The 22,254-nt window shown below is 41.7% G+C and overlaps 1 protein-coding gene across 1 annotated transcript; it reads right to left on the bottom strand.

The window, feature by feature from the left end:
• Positions 1-20,819: 20,819 nt before the first annotated feature.
• KCNA5 (potassium voltage-gated channel, shaker-related subfamily, member 5) lies at positions 20,820-22,250 on the bottom strand (the record flags this gene model as incomplete). Its single annotated transcript, XM_010011042.1, has 1 exon — positions 20,820-22,250. A coding segment is annotated over one exon (1,431 nt), but the record flags the coding sequence as incomplete, so codon positions are not given.
• Between the last annotated feature and the right edge of the window lie 4 nt (positions 22,251-22,254).

Raw genomic sequence — 22,254 nt, 5'->3', positions numbered from 1 at the left:
AGCATGTTGCATGAGAGTCCCACACACCCACAGCCAAGACACAACAGTTTTACTTTCACTATAATACTTCAACATCTCAGAAATAGATTACTGCGCTCAGAATGGCTAGTGGACAGAGTCAGTGCCCAACAGCATTCTCTGCTGATCCTCTTAAAGTACTTAATAGCCTAGCTTGGCCTTCTGAAATCTAGAGAAACAACTAGATCCCAGCAGGTCATAACCTTCTAGCTTGTATTCAAAGGACAGTCAATGCATGTTAATGCATTAGCCCTTTGTCCCTGTGAAGTCTGTACCTGCTTTAATGAGGCTGAATGTCCGCTGTCAGTGGCACATCTGGTGTAATCATGGGAGAAGACCAGGCAAAGGTCCCAATGATCTTGTTTCACTTAATATTTACATTTTCTCTGGAAAGATAGAAGTGAGATAGAGTCGTCTGCAAATGCTCAATTTATTTACAGTAGTTGGGATGAAAAGGAATCTTGAGAGATTCCTTCAGGGAGAGAGGAAAGAGCTAGATGAATACACACCAAACTGGCCAGTGAAACTTGCAACCACATCATTTGTAAAGAAAAAATCCTCACATGTATTACAGAGATCTAAATGTTTGTATATGTTCTGAAAAAGGGCTTGAGCACCTCTGGATGTGTCTATACAAGCTGTTTAGAAGAAGCTAGCCCAAATTTAGCATGTAAATCTGAATCAGCCTGACACTTGCCACAGTGAAGTTTGAAGAGACCTGGCTGCTATCACTTCAGGTCAGTGCTCTACTTCAGTTACTAAGAGAGACCACCAGTGCAGACAAGGCCTTCATTACTAGCAAAGTGAAGGCTTGTGATAGCTATGCAAGCTGCAGTCGAAGCTGCAAAGATGCTAAGGTGCATGTGGAAAAGAGAACAAAGCTGAAAATGTCATGTCATCTTTTCCTTAATCAGTGTTTCAGCCCCTTTTGGGATCCTGTGTGCAGCTTTAGACGTTGGAGCTCAGGACAGATGAAAAGACTTACAGGAAACATGCTACTGATCCAGACCTTCAATAAACTGTCATATTGGAAGTTGTTGGAAAAACTGGATTTTTGCCCTATAAAGGATACAAAAAAGAAGACTCTGGGCAAAATGTATGCTATATAGAACCTGGTAAATTAGATAGATTGGGATTTTTTGCTCTCTGGAAAAAAAAAATAAATAAATTAATAGATCCAGGAAAAGTGAATAATATATAAGGGAGAAAAATTAAAAACAGGAAAGGAATTCCTTTTTTACACAAAATGCTAAGCTGTAGAATTAGTGACACATGCAATCATACATGCCAAAAACTTAACTGGATTCCAAAGGGACAGGACACTTACAGAAATATCCAGGTTATAAACTATGACAGTAAAAAAATGGATTGCTATTCCAACTATCTTTTCAAATACTTAGTACTAGTGTGGCATGCTGTAATGCTACACAAGGCCTTCAAACATCAATTTATTACTTACAGCCCCTCAGATGTTTTCTTAAGGAAAGTCCAAAAGTCCCATTTTCCTCAAATTCCCAAATTCCTTCTACCTTCTGGAGCTCCATTTTTTTCAGGTTAAGCATTATCTACTGACAGTGACACCCAGCCTTAGATAATGCCATGTGATGCCTTTCTAGAGAGCACAAAAACAGACTGAATCATCATTTAGGCTCAGAGGTGACAGTGAATAATAATTATCTCATGCCTACCCTTTTTCAAAGTGCATGCTCTGCGATGGTTTTCACTTATTCAGAACAAGGTTCAGACACGCTGCTACTCTGTCCAACCAGCAGTGGGGAAGTTTACCAAAAGCAGAAGCAGTGCTATTCAATCCTACGTCTGCTGAAGCCGGTTGCAAAACTTCTGTTGAATTCTATAGTAGAGGAACAGGCCTTCAGAGTCCAACACAATTTGAATCAAATAAGGGTGAGGTAGGCATCTCTCTGGCCTAAGTTCCAGTCATCAGCATGTTTTGCACCTAAGAACGGTAAAGCTTTTTCATACCTTATAGGATCAAGTTATTCTTCATTCAATACCCATGAAATTTGACAAGAGCTATGATATTGAGTAGCACAGGTCATTCTCAATGCCATCTGTACTTCATCATGGCTGAAAACAATTGCCTTCAACATCCACAGATGACAAAAAGAATTTAGCACCTAAAACAAATATTGCTCAGCACCTTTTTGAATTCCGCTCTTTGTGCATAACAAATTACAGAGATGGCATGTCTGTTTTCCAATCGCTTTCAGTGTTTTTCTTGACTTCTCAGATGACTTTTAAAAACGGGGTTCGTCTACCCAGGGAAAAGCCATGTTTGTTCTGGTTAGTCCCTGCACAGTGATTTTCTTTTAAAATAATGAAGATTGATTTTCTTTTCAAATAATAAAGATTGAACTTGTTTTAAAATTCTAAAGTGTACTAAGTTACACAAGTCAGGCCTACCTTTATTCCAAACATGATTATTCACAGAGGAGTATGCTCCATTTCAAGTCATCATACCTCAGATCTAGCTATTTTCTTTCAGATTATGCTTCCCAAGTGTTCCCATGTAGATGAAGCCTTACAGCTTTAGAAAAAAACTATCTCCAATGCCTGGTCTTTCTCTACAGCAGGAAAACTGCTGTAAATTCCTGATTGTAAAGTCTGAAGAGCCATAGCCATGTCCCTGTTACATACACTGCAGTTTCCCAAGCAAATGTAGCTGCACCAAAACAGGTCAAAATTCTGCAATAGAAGCTACAAGATTATTCTCAGAACATACAGATTTTGTGGCAGCGCCCCAGATACACTCCCGTTCCCAACTACCCTATGATTCATCACCTATGGGTATAACAAAATGTTATACTCAACTATTTGGGGATTTGCCTTTTTTTATTTTTTCTGGAAAATATGCTTTTATAAGATATTCCTTGCCTTTAGCCTGTGTGCTTAGAGCATTATTTTGAAAAGCCACTAGGCAGATGGTCCCCAAGTGTGAGTTAATAACTTGTAGGTAGCTTTTGGAGAAGCTTTTTGAAATCCCTTCATGCAAAATGATTTTGCAAACTGTCTGCACACCATTCTTTGGCTATTCTAGCAGACTATTTTGAAATGGTCAAGAGAAAATGGCAGATTATGTTCTATTTGTTTTGCAGTGGATTGTTAGATTTATTTTGCAGTGATAAAACACTACAGAGGGAAAACAAATCATGCACCGGGCTTTTACTGAGGATTTCTCTAGACCCTATAAGTCCTCACTGGCTACAAGGTCAGGATGTTCGGGCTTCTGCCTCTCTCCTGCAGCCCTCTACAGCATTTCCTACCATTCAAAATAAGGCTGCTTTTTGACAGAATAGGATGATGCTGAGTATTCAACAAGCCTGAGTCAGACTTCACAGCATCAGAAGATTAATTTAAAAATCAGATTTCAAATGTGGGGCTCTTCCTGTTTACTTTTGGCTTGTTAGAGATACTGCATAATTTGCATGGTATAAAGCTAGAGATATTGCTAGTGTCTGATCTAGTGAGCATCTCCCAGTGTTTTCGAAGAGATTTCACAAGAAGTCCATCATTACATGATGACAAAATGCTGCAATCTTTTTAACAACATCAGCAGATCAAATGCTTTCTAATCCCTGTCTGTACGTGAACCAATCAAGTTTAACTGTCTGCCTCCAGGGTGATCCTTTAGCAAATAAATAGATCAGAAAAAACAGAAAATAGAATATTTTCAGTTGGAAACGACCAACAATGATCATCTAGTCCAACTACCTAACCATTTCAGGGCTGAACAGCTAAAGGATATTATTAAGGGCATTGTCCAAGTGCGTCTTAAACACCGACAGAGTTGGAGCATCAAACCACTTCTCTAGGAAGCCTGTTCCAGGGTTTCACCATGCTCTCAGTAAAGAACTGCTTCCTAATGTCATGTCTGAACATCCACTGGCACAGTTTTGAACCATTCCTAGGAGTTCTGTCACTGAATACCAGCGAGAAGAGATCAGCACCTCCCTCACCACTTTCCCTCCTCAGGAAGGTGCAGAGAGCAATGAGGTCCTCCCTAGCCTCCTTCAAACCAGACAAACCAAGTCCTTGGACACTCCTCACAAGATATGCCTTCCACCCTTTCCACCAGCTTTGTTGCCCTCCTCTGGACACATTCAAGGACCTTGATATCCTTCTTAAATCGGGACACAGAACTACACCCAGCACACAAGGTGAGGCTGCACCAATGCTCAATATAGAAGGATGATCAACTCTTTTGGCTAGCTGTGTTTGATGCACCCCAGGATGCAGTTTGCCCTCCTGGCTGCCAGGGCACCCTGCTAACTCCCTATTGGTCCTGCTGTCAACCAGCACCCCCAGATCTCTCTCTGTGGGGCTGCTCGCCAGCCACTCTTCTCCCAGCTTATACTTGTGCCTGGCATTACTCCATCCTAGGTGCAGAATACACCATTTTGACTTGTTAATTTTCATCCCATTAATCATATCCCAATGCTCCAAGCTAGATCCCTCTGCAAGGCCTCCAGTACTCAGAAAGTCAACAGCACCTCCCAGTTTGGTATCATCAGCAAACTTGCTAATGGTGCATTCAACTCCTGCGCCCAAATCATTGATAAACACATTGAGCAGAACTGGCCCTAGAATTGTCCCCTGAGGAAACAGAACTTTGGCCCAACGTATTGAAAAGAACAGCTAAGAGCTCCAAGTTGATAGTTACAGCAAGTGCATTTCTTCTTCAAGCACAGCAAAACCTCCAACCATAAGAGACCAGGAAAAAACACCTCCTTTGGGAAAGGCCCAAAGTTTGGAGGATAAAGAACAAACTCCAAAATGTACTTTCGTCTCAGAAATCACACAATGCTAATGCATATGTATCTATATTTCCTTTTTAAATACCCCAGCTGCTTCACTGCTCACAGCTCTCACGAGGAAAGGCTGACAGAACAAATGCGCAAGGGCTATTTGCCTCTTACGGCACCATTGGAAGGGTCTCATCCACAGAATCAGTTATGAAGACAGTATAGGTATCTAAATAAAACAGATTGCATTAGCTAGACCAGAAGAGTAAAGCCTAGTGATTAGAGTAATACACATTTGCAGATCACTCGGAAAAATGCATGTAGCAGCTACCCTACCAGAGAGCAGTTATTTTGGCTAGGTATACCTTACAATTTCATTTTAATTTATGACTGTAAAACATATGGGCAAAAAGTGTGAAAACAGGGTCTTTAAAATTAAGGTATTAGCCTCCCCATCAGGAAATATGCCTTCTCTTCTGCACCCCAGCACTGTGTGATCTTGGGAAAGCTGTTTAGAACTCAGTTATGCTTTTCAGATCCAGTCATAAACACAGCACAGTATTACGTTTTGCTTTTCTTCCTGTCTACTCTCTAAACAGGCCACAAAGTCCTATAGCAAATGCTATCGGTGAGCATAATATATATGGACAGTTGGTTAGTGGGTAGGGAAGAATCAACTCTTTGCAGAGTGTCTTATGCTTAGAAAAGCAAATAGGATGAGCTATTACTCAGTTCCAGGCAGTAAAGGAGCTGCAGCTAGTACTGCCGCTGTGCAGGGCTGCTAAGGGGCGTGCAAGCCAATGTACTTAAATCCAGTCTATTTAAAGTCCAGTAGAAAAGATCCAGTCTTTTAAACTCTTCTCTCCCTTCCTTCTACCCCTCCACACTCACGACTGCAATGCAGCAGAAAAGGATATGAGCTTTAATTTCAAGGTTTTGTTTCATTAACTTGTAAAACAGCAGGATGGTATTAAGATGGTTGATGGTGAACCTGACCCCAAACTCACTGAAATCAACAGGGCTCTCTCTCCCTGCCTCTTCTCCCATCCCCTGCAAATTAAATAGAACAAGTTAGAAGCCTGAAAAATATTTTGAAAATAATACTAGAATGAAGGAACTCTGTCTCAATATGCAAGCTGCTATTTGCCTTATTACTAAGCACAGCTCCACTTCTCGCTGTTACTCTAAAAATCCCATGTAAACAATATTTGCTGCACTTCAAAGACATCTGTGAAGACACCCAGGCTGTCAGTGTATTTCATTCACCATCTCTTTCCTGTTTTGATAGGGCAACAATTTAAGAGATCTAATGCCACAGCTTTTTCCTAAGAGAAGCAGGGTTAACTCAGGTCTTTCTTTTCTGCATGCAGTCAGCTACCTTTACAAAAGTTGGAAAAAAAAAACAAAACCAAAAAATTTCTTTGAGGCTGGTGTCCTTCTGTCAAATTTGGTTGAAAATAGCTAACAAGCTCAGAAGTTACTGTCAAATAAAAGAGTAAGTAAAGAAACTTTGTCTCCCTTGGAAACCACCAAATCCTTCTCCAGAATGAATCAGAGTGAACCCAGTTCAGTTCAACATACTGTTGTCTGTAAAGCTGATATAATCTATTTCTGTGGTGCTCCACGCAGCACATACAGAGCAATCCCACCAGCAAACAATGTGTGAAAATAGCTGTACCTACACTTCCTGCTAAGGCCACCACTGAGCCAGAGCGTCTCTGTGTGGGGCACCATTCACAAGAGCTAGCCCAGGGAGCCCTGCCAAGGCCAGAGTATTGCACTCAATAGTGCATGGGCTGGTGTATGCAGCACCAGGCATAACCACATCCACGCAGCCCTATCAACATGTCAGAGGAGAGATGATGATGGTGAAGAGACTGATCACTCTGAAAAGGAGAGAGAGCACTGGGAGAATGATAGCATGCAAAGACCATGCTGCAAGCAAGCATCCTGCTATGCATTAGGGGAGAGTGGAGGGATGACTGCATGTGTTATGCCCACCAAAGCACAAGGAAAGCCATGGGGCAGCTGTGCAGATTCCTCTGGCAAGAGGCTGCCAGCCAGCAGACTGGCTTAGCACTGAGCTCAGCTGGAGCTGCAAGGCCCTGCCACTCACTGAGCACTGTTTTGCCTTAGTGAAAAGCACCAGCTCCTAGCTCCAGCCTCCTACTGACATCCAAACTTAACAGAGCCAGCAGCTCAGCAGGAGCTGGCTGTAGCCCTGGATATAGACATAGACAATCTGTTCTCAGCGAGGACTGATAGTGCACCCTTAGAGCACGTCCTGCACTGGTTTAACCCCATGCAACCCCCTGCTCACTTGGGGTGGTTTGCTTCTCTTCAAGAGCGAGCAGCATTTGACCTGCACTGTGTGCAAGCCTAATATCTATTAACAAGACATTTGCTCTGATGAGGCAGTTAAAATAAGCATACTGCAAAGCCTATAAAAATTATTGACATTCATAGCACCATTAATCAGCTGCACTCATCCTCCGAATTCCACCACCTCACTGTGAAATGGAAAGCTGCAAGCTTGATCCACTGCACAACAACTCAGCTCTACGCTGTTTTGTCCCAGTCATGTCAGCACCAAACTGGAAGGAACAGCCACAGATCGGGGAGATTTGTCTGAACCACTTTGTTATCCTTGGAGTTAAACCTTGGAAAATCCATTTTTTGCCAGGATCTTTTGCTGTATTTGTTCCCCCAATTGGGAAAGATGCTAATTGGCTGTTTATCATCTGGTCAGAAAGGGGAATTGAGTATTGCCTGAATGAGTCACAGCCTGCTGGAATTCCCTCCTGTCCCTTCTTCCTTAGGGTATGTATGGCACACACCTGAGTAGAGATACACTTCATGAGTAAGGCTTCTTTTCAGTGAAGATACCTGGCTCATGTTTCCTGTTCAACAGAAACTCAAACTTTACAGAATCAGCCGCTGGCAGCACTCCCAGGATATTTTTCCATTCGCACATATTTCTAAAAATGTCAACGCCAGTCTAACCACTCTCATCTGGGAAGCCTGACATCAGATGTACATTAGCCCAGGAAAAAAAAACATAATCCAAAATGCAAGCCCCTTCTAAAAAGGAAAACAAATTCAAAGTATGTTACATTGGCTCCTGCCTCTGTGCTCTATGAAAAAAACAGGAGGAAATTTTAAAGTGTGATTTTACACCCATGACAATTCAATTAGAGAATCAGCCAAAAGAATAGTATGGGTTTCAGGGATGAGAAGTGATGGTATGTGAGACTCTTATTCAAGCCCAATTCCTGCATGTTTGGGTCTGTTACTCAACAGGAGACAAAAAAGGTCCCAGGCAGGGCCTTAAGAGCCATGCTTTCTTGCAGTCCTGGAATTAATACCAGACAGCTAAACAGCACTACATCTGACTGTGGGAGAGCTTCCCCAGGGAGAAACCATTTTGGCTTGAGCATTTTGTTCCCATCATCCGTCTCTGATTATTTTCTCTTCCAAATCTGGACCCTTCACACACCTTCCCAGCATCATCTGCTTCTCTTGACAAACTAGTGTAGACGAACAGGACATGCTACGCTGCCATTTTGCAAGCTGAGTTCAGGAATAAGCAATATTGTTTCCACGCTCTCTCTTCCCTACAGCACGTGCTGTCAGCATGCTATCACTGTAAGACAGATCTCTTTTTAATTCAGTCTGTCAAGGCTCAAAGAAAACAAAGGGTATGACTACAGCCCTCAAGTCTATCTGAGTAGGATTCCTGAAATGAAACTCAGGACTAAGCCATAATTACAGAATGAACAGAGAGCAGAATGCGTTCCTGAAATACTTTAAATACATATTTCACTGCCCATGAATGCTGCAATAATGACTTTACAACTTCTCTTGCTAGGGTAAATTAATAGAAAGGCCCCCTCCTCTTACTGGCTCCAATGATGATTTTGTTCACTTACCTCCAAGATGAGTTTGGGTCTTGAATTATACTTTTGCTTTCTTGCAGATCTACATGTTTTTTTACATGGTGATTTTACATACGTATCCTGGCTCTAAACATTGAGTAATACATAACTATGATGAACAGAGGTTTTATCCTTACTCACTGTTAAAAACAACTTAAAGACTGATGCCCTGACATAAAAAGTTTCATCAGACTTTCTGGGTGGTGGATCTCAGCATTCCAGACCCCAAGTTTTGGTGGTATTTACTATAGTGATCTAAGACATGACCCCCACACTAAGCCATTGACCCATTCATCTGCTGGAGGAAACCACTCCTACAGCAGAAATTCCTCAGTCAGCAAGTTTTATTGTCTAGAGCATCTGCCTTCATTATAGGCCTTCACAAGTCTTGTCCTGCCATTCCTACTGAAGGATGACAACCTTCGTCAGACGAGTGAGACAAAGGAGAAAACTGAGTAATTAGGACAAGGACTATGTTCAGTGGAAGATCATATGGGATGCTTGCCTATACAAAAATTACAAATGAAAGCCTATTCATAGGTTCACCTGTCCTTAGTGGTCCCTTCATTGGGATTCGCTTGTTGGAGTGGCTGACAGCATTAACTTCTTGAATTATTGCAGTTAGAGCTGTCAAGATGCAAGAATTACAGTGTCAGAAAAGATTTCAAGTGGAAGTTTACTTCTAGATGTGCACTCTTACTTCTCAGTCTGACTGAACTTAACCAGTGTTCCAGTCCCTGGGGACCACAGCAGAGCAACTTGCTAGCATACAGATTCAGCTTGAAGTTAACAGTGTTCCAGTGGTGTTCCACTTCCTGCCCGTGCTGGATGGTCCATGGTTTCTACAGCATGAGAATCAGTAATACAGTTACACATGCTTGTGATAGTTTTGCTTCCAGTATTACATTCAAAATCACAGTGCTCTGTAAGGGAAGCTTGGTGATGCTTTCAGACCAGTCCTTAATTGCATTCACATTTTTCTGAGGCTACTACAATGGATTTAGAGAAGTCAAAGCCATTTGGAAGCTACCACCACTCAGAAGAACGTATTTGTTTTGACCTTTAGTTATTCCCCTTTCAGGTAGCTATTAGTTTAGGATCAAATTCTCCTTTTTAGCATATCTGCAAAGAGAAGTACAGGCCAGGCAAAGATCTGCAGATCATTTAGGTGAGGCTGACCATCTCTTTGGGAAGGAGGCTGGCCCCAGTGAGAGCTCTGCAGGTCTCATCCTGACTGAATTTCTTTGCATGCAGATAGGAACGTGTCCCTACCCCCTTCCTTGTTTGTGTCTTATTTTACATTTCCAGTTATTGTCTAGTGCAGCCTGGCAGACAGCAAGAACAGGGGCTGCACTTGGCTACCAGGTCCTCAACTGTATTACAGTTCCTAAGCAGAATTACAAGATGCAGTGACCGAAACACAAGTTATAGCCTACACTAGAGCTGTGCAAACAGGAAAATCAGTCAGACAAAAACCAAAGCAACAGTATCCCGCTTTTATGAAGTTGGGGTGTGGGTGTGGGGTGTGTGGTGCCTTTTAGTATAGTTGCATATACATGAGCTCAGGTGGAAGCAGAATTAGGTGAGAACAGATTGATGCAGAAATAATTGTGCTCAGTGAATAGAGACTGATTATTGTTTAAGGTAAGAAAGTACCAACGGGCGAATGCGTAAAGCTTGTGAGATACTTCAAGAAATTGCCTGAGGGCAAGATGCCATGTAGCATCAAAGCAGGGCATACTTCTCAGTCCTAAGTGTGAAACTGAGCAACATCTACACTTGTCATTTAAACAGTTTGAGGGAATGTTCCCAGGCAATAATCTCAGTAAACTATACTGTTAAAGGTTCCTGGTCACACTTTTAAGTTTGTACCAGAGACCTTCCTTTCAATTATTTTCTAGGTACAATCTGGCAATCGCCACAGGCCAGGAACTGAGCCCATTAGGCAGTCTGCCTCCGTCCACCTTGTTTTTGAGGGAGACTCTAACAGTATGAACGCAGGCTGTTGCATGCCAATTGGCCTCAGTGACAGAGAATGCTCCTGGGCACATTTCATTTTCTAATATAGATGCAGTCAGGATGTCTATGAGAATTCGTATCTCCTCCTTAGTGGAATATCCAGCTTCCTTATTAAGAACAGAACCTACCCCATTTTCCACTAGCAAGAAGCAGTGCAGATTCCATTTTGAAATGCACAGTGTTTCCAAGCCTCCCAGAAAGATTCTTTCTCATGCTCCAGAATTCTACGCTCATCAGCCCCTGCTCCATTATCAGTATGCATCACTGAGATACTTACATCCCTGGTACTCTTCCAGCACCTGCTTAAAATGATTTCAATTCAGAATGTCAAGAAGACAGCTAAAATTTGACAAAAACAAAATCCTCCAAAACCTAACCAGGACAACCTTGGGAACACTATGTCTTGCAGTCAAAAGAATTTTGCTATCAATCAGAGCAAAACTAGCAGACCAAGTTAGAAAAATAATTAGCTTCTAATGATAAATATTTTTTCTCCATTGCGTAATAATAGAATTTGCATTACTGCAATGGTTTACCTGTTGCAACCACTTTATGTGAGTAAGCTACATATACCTGCCAGTGCACATCTGTGCTTCAGAGATAGACAGGGCCCCTGAAGAACTGGTGCTGTTCTCATCTCAGCTCCAGAGAAATTCAGACTGAAATGCCTTGGATACAGTTTTTGCCCACAGGAAGGTTTGGGACATTTCTAAATATTCAATATACTGGCATCAGAGCCACTAAAGCAAGCATTGTAACCCAAGGACTAGGTCACTTAGAGATAACCTACCACACAAGTGGGCAATAAGAATTTGACCAAAATTCTGCTATTTACTGGGACTTAACGTCACCAGGCCTGCAGGAAGATGCCAGTGTCTGCTTCGAATCTACACTTAAGTACACTCTCCTAAAGACAGGTACCTGTATCCCTTCTTTCAAAGGACTGCACAGACTTTTAAAACATGATCCTGAGAGATATCGTGTAGGCATTTTGCCCAGTAGCTGGAATCCAGAATACACTCTGGAAGACACCATCCCTTACTCAGGCAAATGCCCTGATATCTCAGCTATAGACTCATGCTCTTCCCCTTGCTTCTTATTTGGCTTGAGGAATGTTTTCTCCTTCAAAGCACAGTGGCTAAGCTTTAGCTAGAGGGTATTCCTTCCCAGAACAAGCTTTGTCACTGTCCAGACTGTTTCTTAACATTATTCTCTTGCATGGCCAGAATTTCTCAGCAAGTTAAAGATTATATTGTCAGTGTCCAGACTGTTTCTTAACATTATTCTCTTGCATGGCCAGAATTTCTCAGCAAGTTAAAGATTATATTGTCAGTGTCCAGACTGTTTCTTAACATTATTCTCTTGCATGGCCAGAATTTCTCAGCAAGTTAAAGATTATATTTCCTAATTAAAACATTCCAAGAATTAATTCCATACTAAAAAATAGTAACTACAACCATGTATTTTCACACCAACTTTTTTTCAAATGAGCCTCTTATGCAGCACTGCTTTGAAAATTATAGTTATAGTTTTCTGCACTAAAGAACTCATAAAATTTGCCCTGCAAATTCACATTAAAGCCTTCCCTCAGTTACACCCCCTCAGATTTTCAAATCACTTTAAACAAGGCAGAAAAAAATTATAATGCTATACTGCTTAAATAATTCAAATAATTTCCAGCTGCCCCCCCACCCCAGTCACATGCATTACACTTAAACAGGCAAGAGGGAAAGGAAGAGGAGGTGGAAGAGGTTTTAAATTTTTTGAACTTGGTTGACAGAATTAAGCATGGTAGAATCTAACTAATCCCTACTAACTCTGGAGGGAGCAAAGAAAACTCTGGTATGGATTTGTGAGATTTTCTGGGGGAATTACTAAGTGCTAGATGCCACCATTAAAGTGCAATCATATAAAAGAATTTAATATTACCAACCTCTGCTGCCTGTACATACCTCAGACCCTTAGACAGCTGTGCTACCGATCTAGCATACTTAAATTGCACCTTTTCCTCCAGTGTCTTCATACAAATTGCAACCCAAAATATGAGTATTTATTATGCAACTGTGTTCTCATGAGAAAGGCTACAAGGTTTCATTGTACTCCTCACCTACAGGAAACCACCACTGCCTGGCCTGGGTTAGAAACATGACCTGACAGAAGTATATTTCAGCGTCAGACAACTGGAGAAGGGTAGAATTACCACTGCCCTGAGAAGGGAATTATTACAGCATTTTCATAGAAGGTGGCTTCTCTAGCAATCTGCTTTCCCATGTCAGCTTTAACACAACCATCTCTAGCAACACATCCATGTGAAACTGAAGGAAGGCGGCTGTGGAATGCCCAGCACTTTTCACATCTACTACATACAGCAGCAGGACAGCTCCACTACTTACTGCTTTGCAGTAATGACTATCACTATCATACTGTGTGACAAAAGGGAAGAGAGGAAGTGAGCAGTGAGGTATTAATACAAAGGGTAAGAGTCAGGGTATTACAAGAACAAAATAACTGGAGTTGGAAGAGAAGGCAAAAATGTGTATCACCCTCATTTTCAGAAGCAACTCTTCATCTTGGATCTGCATCTTCTCAGATAATACTAGCGAAGACTGGGGAACCCTGAGTCTAAGTCATTATTCATGTGAGAAGGACTGCAATTGGTGACATAAACTACAGAGGAGAAACCAACACAAAATGTAACACAGCAGTTATCTCTGGCTGCTTAAAAGCTGTTTCCCACAAGATCACAGATGACAGTCTCCATGGCACACTGCAGCTGAAACACAGAAACTAGATATATCTTTCTTTTTCATCTTCTGCATGTCAGACAAGTGTTAAAACCTGCACTGATTTCTTTGGAAACATCCTCCTCGTGACAGTGCATGAGTGAATTCCTAATACAGAAGAGAAATTGAAGATTACTTTGGGTAAATATAAAATTCTATTTTGAAAATTATTAATTCTGCAGTAATCATATAGACTGTGTGTGCTGGGAAGCCCATGCTCTGATGAAAACACTTCATTGCCAGCTGGGAAGGTTTGTAATTTTACTATTAGATCAGGTCACTTCTGAAAATCGAGTCAATTAACTGCAAATTTGAAGCAACATTCTTCCACTGGAAAGGGCCACCTCATTGTCACATCACACCAAGGCAAAGAAGAAGAAATTAACTGAAAACAGAGGATGTTGCATCTCTTTCTGAACAATGGAAATAAGATTGAAGTCTGAGCCACTGGCTGTTAACAGCTTTGATTTGGATTTAGCCAGGCACTACTGAGAACAGAATTCAGATATCTGTCCTTAGCACAAAGTTCTTAAAGAAAGCCCCAAAGCTGGCAACGCAGAGCTAGTCCTAAATTGGACTACCTGTTCATTGTGCCGTGGAGTGGGATTTTACGATGCTGAATCCTTTGCTGAGTCAGATTCATCACATAGGCAAAAATATGTGATTACCTTACAGAGGGCAGCTGAGCTATAAGTTCAAGGAAAGTGGCATATGAGTTGGTACAAGCACAAAATCAAGGCCCATGCATTTACAACAATGGGGAACAAAGCAAAGTTAGGGAGTGCTGATACTGTGATGAAAATCTAGAACTGTAGTTACTGGTTTCAACCCTTAGGTGATTCCAGCCAAGCTATGCTAACTACACAAACATGCTTACTTGCAGTACTTATGAAGAGAGAAATGAGCTTTTATTGCACCAGTTGGTATTACTGAGAAAAGCAAAAAAAAATGCTTCCAGGTAAACAAGCTGTCTTCAAGGCACTGGTTCACAACAGCTCTGGGTCTGCCTCTGGTTTTGTCTTTTTCATTGCTGGCAAAAACAAGAGTATAGATACATGGAAATCAAAAAGTATCAAATAAGGACACTACATTACCAGATTACAGAAGCAAGAAAGCACTGCACTATATATACTAATTGTGTATTAATGTTACTCTATTTCTTTAAACAAGTTGATATTTATCTTTGCAACTTCTGATTTCAATTAATTCTTTAGTAATATTGTTACGAGCTTTATTTTTTTCCTATTCCAGTTAACATAAAGCTTCTTATTTCATATCATTTTAATGACACAATACCCACATTTTTCACAATATTTCATCACACAAATATGGGGGATATTCCAGTCAATGGAGCCACAGGTAGTGCTCAGATAGTTACTGGAGTTACTGTTTATTCCTACTGTGAGTTGACATACGGAAGTCAGACAGTATAACCCAGGATCACTGAAGGGTATCAGCGCTCTTAGGTCCCAAATTAAGGCAAGAGTGAGAGAAATTTAACAAGCTGACAAGGGGAGTGGTTAATGCATACAGCAAAAACTCACCCCCCCCAAACTGTACCAAAGCTACAAATACACTAAATGGCATGTTCTAAAAAAATATTTGAGCTGATTAATATAATATAAGCCTTGGCAGAAAGATTTTGGAACAATGAATTTGATTTTTTTATAGGCTATATTATTATAAAGGCCTTTTCCATTTTTTAAACATTTGTAGCTAAGTTAGCCTATGGAGGGAGGTTAGTGAAACTGGTGGTCACACAATGACAGGCTAAAGCTGCACTAAAGGCAGGCAATGCTGTTAAAGGTTTATCCCACAGTTTCCTGGCTGCCCCTCTGTCCTCAGCAGGATCAACCTTGTTATTAAGCGAGCTCTCTCTGACACACTGACTACAATACAACATACTGATCCCATCACTGGCCAATTAGCAAGACCAAAGTCTTGATTGGGTCTTTTCATTATTCCCTAAGTGTGGCAGTAATCTGCATGCAGGCCTTGTCAAATTTCACAACTGGTCATGACATCTTGCCAAATGACCTGAACAGATCTCACAGAGGTAGCTGTCACTATAGCTAAGTGGCACTGTTGTATGCTGCTAAATGGTCTCCCTGGTTTAGGTCACAACTAATACATTTAACTGATATGTTACAGAAGAGTAAGGCTTTTTGCATGCATACCTCTCTTCCCTGAGACTAAAAGCACACTGCTATTTGCTTTGTTACCTAACGAGAGGTGAACAGCTAGTGCATGGAGAAGGGAAGCTACGCCGGAGCAATGCGCAGCGCACTGTGAGTCAAGAGCCCCACTACCACCACCACCTGAACAGCAGTGTTTGTAGCATGAAACACCAGGGAACAGCCAGTAGAAGTGCCATTTTCTTCTCACAGAGTCCAAATAAAAAGAACACACAAAAGAGGGATTTGTTTGTGCTGCTCAAAGCAGCATTAACTCTGCCTCTGTGTTCAATGACCCCACCAGATGGGTCACAGTGCACAAATACTGGCACACAGCCCTTGCCTGCAGAGCCACCAACAGCCATGCAAGAGACCAGGACAGAGACCACAGGGTGAATCTCTTTCCTCCTCTCCCCGCTTTCCCTTCTGAGATCTCACATTTTAGATGTCCCAGTCCAGCCAAGCCTAGTCATTTTTGTGTCTCTCCTGCCCTTTCCCCCTTTGAAAGGCTTGGTTTTCCCTCCCTCCCACAGCCTTTTATTTACAATGCTTGTATATAGAAGATCATTGTACTATTGTTCATAAAGTGCTAGGAGATGAATGGAGTTATATAACTGCCAGTTTTCACCATTTTTTAGAACGATGGAAAAGTAAAATGGGAATGTAGACTCCCCTTGGGGCCAGGCTAAGCAAACTAAACTAACATTGCTAGTCACACAAAAGAATATCCACTTCAACATCCCCAAAATGGAAGAATGGAAGGGTAATGCATTTCAGTACATACCGTCCTGCACGTAATGACAAGCCATTACTAACTAACTATGGCATGTAGGCATACCTGGGGTGAGAAATATTCTGTGACGTAGTTCTTAGTAAAGGAAGTTTACAAAAAGGTGTTGGTTTTCAGCTTTGTTCTTTTTGGGTTTGGGGTTTGTTTGTTTGGCTGGTTTGGTTTGGTTTTGGTCTTGTTTTTTTTACATTTGCAATGATTTGCTGTTCATTAAGCTCTGGTATCTTGTGGCTTTTGATATTCCAAAGAGGTTTCATTCAGCTTGCTACTCATTCCAGGTCAGCTAACATAAAATCAGTAATGGTTTGGACTGATTTCCTTCTTGTAATGAGCCTAGAATTGGCATATGTAGCATAAACTCTCTTCCTGTTTCACATCTGCAGAAGCTTTCTCAGAGTGATTTGGCTTTCTCTTTCTTTCATATACTTCTGCAGCAGATATTTGCATCACCATGTTACAAAGCTTCTGCACTGTTTGTATCCCACAGACGCATGCTGCTTACTGAACTCAATGAAGCTTCTTGACACCAAAATCAATTAGGGAAAAAGCTGGTTCTTACTGCTGGAAAGTGCAATTACACTCTCATTTGGGCCAAAGTTGCAATTCTTCATGCAAACAATGCTCGTACTCAGCCTGCAACTGTTCATGTCAAAACAACTGGTCTGATGAGAGAGCAGTGGCTGCAGGAAGAGGCACTCTTTCTGTAATAAGGATCTGGTGCTCTGATTTACAGTGTCCTGCAACATCACTTGTTTTCAGGCTCACAGACTGTACCATGCATGTAAATATTTGCACCAAGGTCCAATGGGAACTGACGGCTCAAAAGTTTAAACAGGATATATAGTTCATCTTTTAAATATCTCAAAGATCAGTGCATACAAAAATACATGCTGAACCATGCTTTACTTACTGCTGAACAATGCTTTACTTAAGCATACACTATAAGCTGAGCCCAAGCTAAGTGCTTTGCTGAACTGGGATCAAACCACGTTTCTGGTCATATTACTCAGTTTTTGGCAACAACCTCTCTCAAATCCTTTACTGCCTTATAAGCCAATAGAAATTATGCATCCTTGTAAAGAAGGTGTCAAAGCTGAGTTTGCCTGAAGTATGCTTGACAACTGTTTAGAAAGCCAATCCAAACAAATATTTTCAACCATATTTTGCGAATAATTGGTTTTCTTTTTATTGGACACTTCTGTTTATTTATTATTGAAATATGCAGCATGTTCTAACTGAAGGTTGAGGAATGATTTGACAAGCTTGCATATAACCCTGTGCAACAACCAGGGTATTCTGCTCTCAGAGCTTGGTCTTGATTGGGAAGAATTCTAGTCCCAGTTACAGCAGGGTACATACACTGGAATCCAGAGCAGCATTTTGCAGATTGGTTCCAGTGGGAAGTTAAAGGCCCCAGCGCCTTGCAAGACCAAGTCCTGTGGTATCTCTGCAAACTTGAAGAAAGATTCAACAAGCAGTTGTGATAACCTAACAGTCCACTGCCACTGAAGGGTGAGGATTTCACTCTTCCCTGCTTCCTCACTTCCTCATACCGCTGACCTTCTCCATCCCTTCCTAGCACTGACTCCGGCAATCACTTGCTTTACAACTCACTAATTTGACAGGAAAAGATCTACTTTGTTGTTCTTGTTGTTGCTGCATTGGATTTACTGCCAGATTAGTGGGATCAAGCAGCTCCTGGAAGAGAAGGCAGCACTTAACACTTGTACTTGCACAAGGACAGAATCAATTCAGGGTTAGTAACAAAAGGACACACAACGGCAGGAAGAAAATTGAAAAGGAAGAAGAGAAGTCCTTCCCTTTCCACCAGAAATGCACTCTTAACATTAGCTCAACCCACTCTCCATAGCCCTATATACATAATAATAATAATGTAATAATAGTTATGTAATCCAGATCATTAATATCCAGAAGCCTTGGCCATAAGCAGAGTTCCACTGTTACATGAGGGACCGTATATACACATTGCCCCTGCTCTAAGGAGCTGACAGCCTAATTTGGCACAATGAACAGTTTGAAGAGCAAAGTATAGAAGACAAAAGTGGTCAGGAAAGTGGAGGTAGTAGAGGAAGACATAACCAAACTTTTATCCTGAAAGACTCACTGAATTGTTTGGTACATCAGGTGAGTCAGATGAATTAATTCACTGAAAGTAAATCAAACTACTTGCCTGAGATAGGAGCTTCACTGTAAGCCCGTCAATGATTTAGATCTCGGCATGGGCAACAGGCAATTATATCACTTGTTTCATTTTAGACTCAGCCTAACCAAATGGTTAATTCTGCACTGCACTTCAACAAAAAACTCCCACTAAAGCACAGAGGAGATCTGCCCGAGTCTGGAGTGCAGCTGAACTGGGCACTTCGTGTACTAGTTGTGCTGCAAACAGTTTCTCAACATATTACAGCATCACTCCCCTTCTAAATAAACAAGCAAATCAACCGAGAAACCAACATCTAAAATTAATGTGAAAAGATCTTGTTCTCTTTTATCAGACTCAATCTCCTTTCCCCTCTCCCCAGGTTTTGGGCTGAAGTCTGTGTGCCAGTTCTTTGTATCAAACATGAAAAATACTACTTGCTTGGCACATATCATGTCTGTTTTACAGAAGAGGAAGGAAAAAACATCATGTATTTGGCCATGATCATTAAACAGCATCATAAGAGACAGGTAAGCAGAATTTGTGTTTGGATGAGAGAATATCACAGCACTGTTTTGCAAAGCTGATTTATATTTCTCACAGTTCATGTATCTGAGATACCTGCATAAATTATAACCCTGATTTAGTATTTACTTAAGTTGTATTAGAAAAATGGTTAGAAACAAACCTTGAGCATTGACAATCAAGACTTCTTCTTCTGCTAGTCTTGCAGTGCCACTGTATGTGGTAAAGGCATGAAACATCCTTCAGTAATAAAACAAAAGTTTGAGGGGAAAACAGCGATGTCCTTTGCAAGAAAAATGATAACACAGCTTTTTGAGTTGAAGAAGCAACTTTGTGTCGGTCTTCATAGTAAGCTGTACAGTGCTGTGTAATCATGATGAAGATAAGATAGCATTTGTCTTTCAACAACATCTTAACTGTAAAATCCACAGCACTGAAAAGGTTTTGTTTGGAAATAAAAAGAAAACAAGGACGTGTTTTGATGAAAGGTGATGCTTTCTGTCCAAGTCCAAGATATAAGCCACGCAATGGTTATTTAAGTAGCACGGCATGCCACGTTAGACTCTAAGTGCCATCCACTTCCAGTCTACGATAATTACAACTAGTGAACTGTGTACACAAATGGTATGGATAAATAAAGGTGACTGATACACATGCCAAAGTAATCTGGAGTGTACAATGAAAACAGTTTTGCAGATATTGCCATATCTTGCCATATCTATCCACTCCCTTGTGTTTTTGATCTGTTGTGCACTTGGATCAAAACTGGTAACAGCAGACAGTAATTGTTTTTTTCTTTGGGTCTCAAAAATATAATGAAGATATAAAACCGTAAAACTACAAAACCCAAAAAAGCTGTGCATACATTTTTTTTTTTGAGTGGGGACAGTAAGCACAGGACTAAATTATTTAGAAAGTCTAAAACAGCAAGGTAATTAATAAAGTTATTTATACAGAAGTGTATCTACAGTATTTAATAATTTAAGGCTCACAAGAAACTAACATATCAATAAAAGTTTTCTGCTATAGGGTTAAAAGCACCAAATTCACTTCACATACTAGATAACCAGATCTGTACAGATCACAAGTGGAAAACTTGGAAAGTGACGATCTGCTAATGTTCCTAGTGCTTTGAGGATGTTGCATTTCACTGGAATAAGAAATCCCCTTTCAACCATAAATACAGTTATATAGATAGAAAATATACTGGAATAATTCCAATTTGAAACTACAGTACAAAAAACCTCAACCTCCCTCCCCCCCCAATCCATTCATTCTCCACACATGCATCCTCCATCTCTTTAATACTAAACATGGAGCAACTGAATTGGTTACAAATGACCCAGTTAAAACCAACCACCATTTGCCAAAATAAGTTTCTACAAATTAGATTTTGCACTGTTGTAATTTACCAGCTCCTGCATCATGGAGCGTAGCTTATTCTTAGTCTATTTTAAAAATAGGTGACCCTTTGTGTCATGGAAAAAGAACATAAAAACATGTATTCCTGGAGGACTACTCAGGACAGTGATCAATTTACAAAATATAGCCTGAGTTAAAAAAACTAACTGGTACCAAAAGAATAATTATAGTAGTAAGTTTCTGACACCAGCAAATACTGCTGCATCTCTGAACTAACTCTCTCCTCTCCTTACAGGTCTGTTTCCCTGTTGGTGTCCAGACAGAGAGCATAGAGGGATTTTCTGAGATCTACATTACTTTTTGCTTTGATACTGGCTTTCTCTAAGGAGCCCGTTCCATTGTTGAACCCCTCACTGTTTTCCAAGTGCACAACAGATTTGTTCAGAGAGTTTCTACTGGCTCTTCTTTTCACATCTCCCCCCGCTGCGCTGCCCTGAGCACTACTGTGTTCATCTTTGAGAACAGCTTGCTCATGATCAGTCTCTCGGTGGTAGAAGTAATTGAAGTTGGACACAATGACAGGGACAGGCAAGGCAATGGTGAGCACACCCGCGATGGCACACAAGGAACCCACAATCTTGCCCCCCACGGTGACAGGTCGCATGTCCCCATACCCCACAGTGGTCATGGTTACCACTGCCCACCAGAAAGCATCAGGGATGCTGGAGAAATGAGACTCAGGGTCATCAGCTTCGGCAAAATAGACAGCACTGGAGAAGAGGATCACCCCAATGAAGAGGAAGAAGATGAGGAGGCCTAGCTCCCTCATGCTGGCTTTCAAAGTCTGTCCCAAGATCTGCAGCCCCTTGGAGTGCCTGGAGAGCTTGAAGATCCTGAAGACTCTGACCAGGCGGATGACTCGGAGGATGGCCAGGGACATGGCTTGCTGCTGCCCTCCACCCCCATTGCTACTGCCAGTCCCAGGCTGCTGCTGCTGGGCCAGCTCAGTTCCCAAGGTGATGAAGTAGGGGATGATGGCCACGATGTCGATGATGTTCATGATGTTGCGGGAGAACTCAGACTTGCTGGGGCAGGCGAAGAAGCGGACTAGCAGCTCAAAGGTGAACCAGATAACACATGTGGTCTCAATGATGAAGAAGGGGTCAGAGAGACTACTGGGTGGCTGCATGGGTTGGGGTTCCACAGTTGTGCCATTCAAACCTCCACTTTGTGTGGGCTGGGGCACAGGCATCTCTCTCTCATCCCTGAATTCTGGCAGAGTCTCCAGGCAGAAGGTGATGATGGAGATGAGGATGACCAACACGGAGACAATGGCGATGGCTCGGGCCGAGCTGGAGCTCTCGGGGTACTCAAAGATGAGCCAGACCTGTCGCTGGAACTCGTTGTGGGGCAGGGGCTTTTCCTCCTCTTTGATGAAGCCCTCGTCCTCCCGGAAGCGCTCCATGGCCTCCTCTCCCAGCTGATAGAAGCGGATCTCGTCGGCAAAGACGTCGATGGAGACATTGACGGGCCGGCGGAGCTTGCCCCCAGATTGGTAAAAGTAGAGGATCCCGTCGAAGCTGGGCCGGTTGCGGTCGAAGAAATACTCATTGCGGAGCGGGTCAAAGTAACGCATGCGCTTATCCGGGTCCCCAAGCAGCGTGTCGGGGAACTGGTTGAGGGTGCCGAGCTGGGTCTCGAAGCGCAGCCCCGAGATGTTGATC

This window comes from Nestor notabilis, unplaced genomic scaffold (assembly GCF_000696875.1).
Source record: "Nestor notabilis isolate BGI_N333 unplaced genomic scaffold, ASM69687v1 scaffold9990, whole genome shotgun sequence".
Taxonomy (NCBI): domain Eukaryota; kingdom Metazoa; phylum Chordata; class Aves; order Psittaciformes; family Psittacidae; genus Nestor; species Nestor notabilis.
The sequence above is the reverse complement of the archived record's forward strand: the minus strand, read 5'-3'. Positions and strand labels throughout refer to the sequence as shown.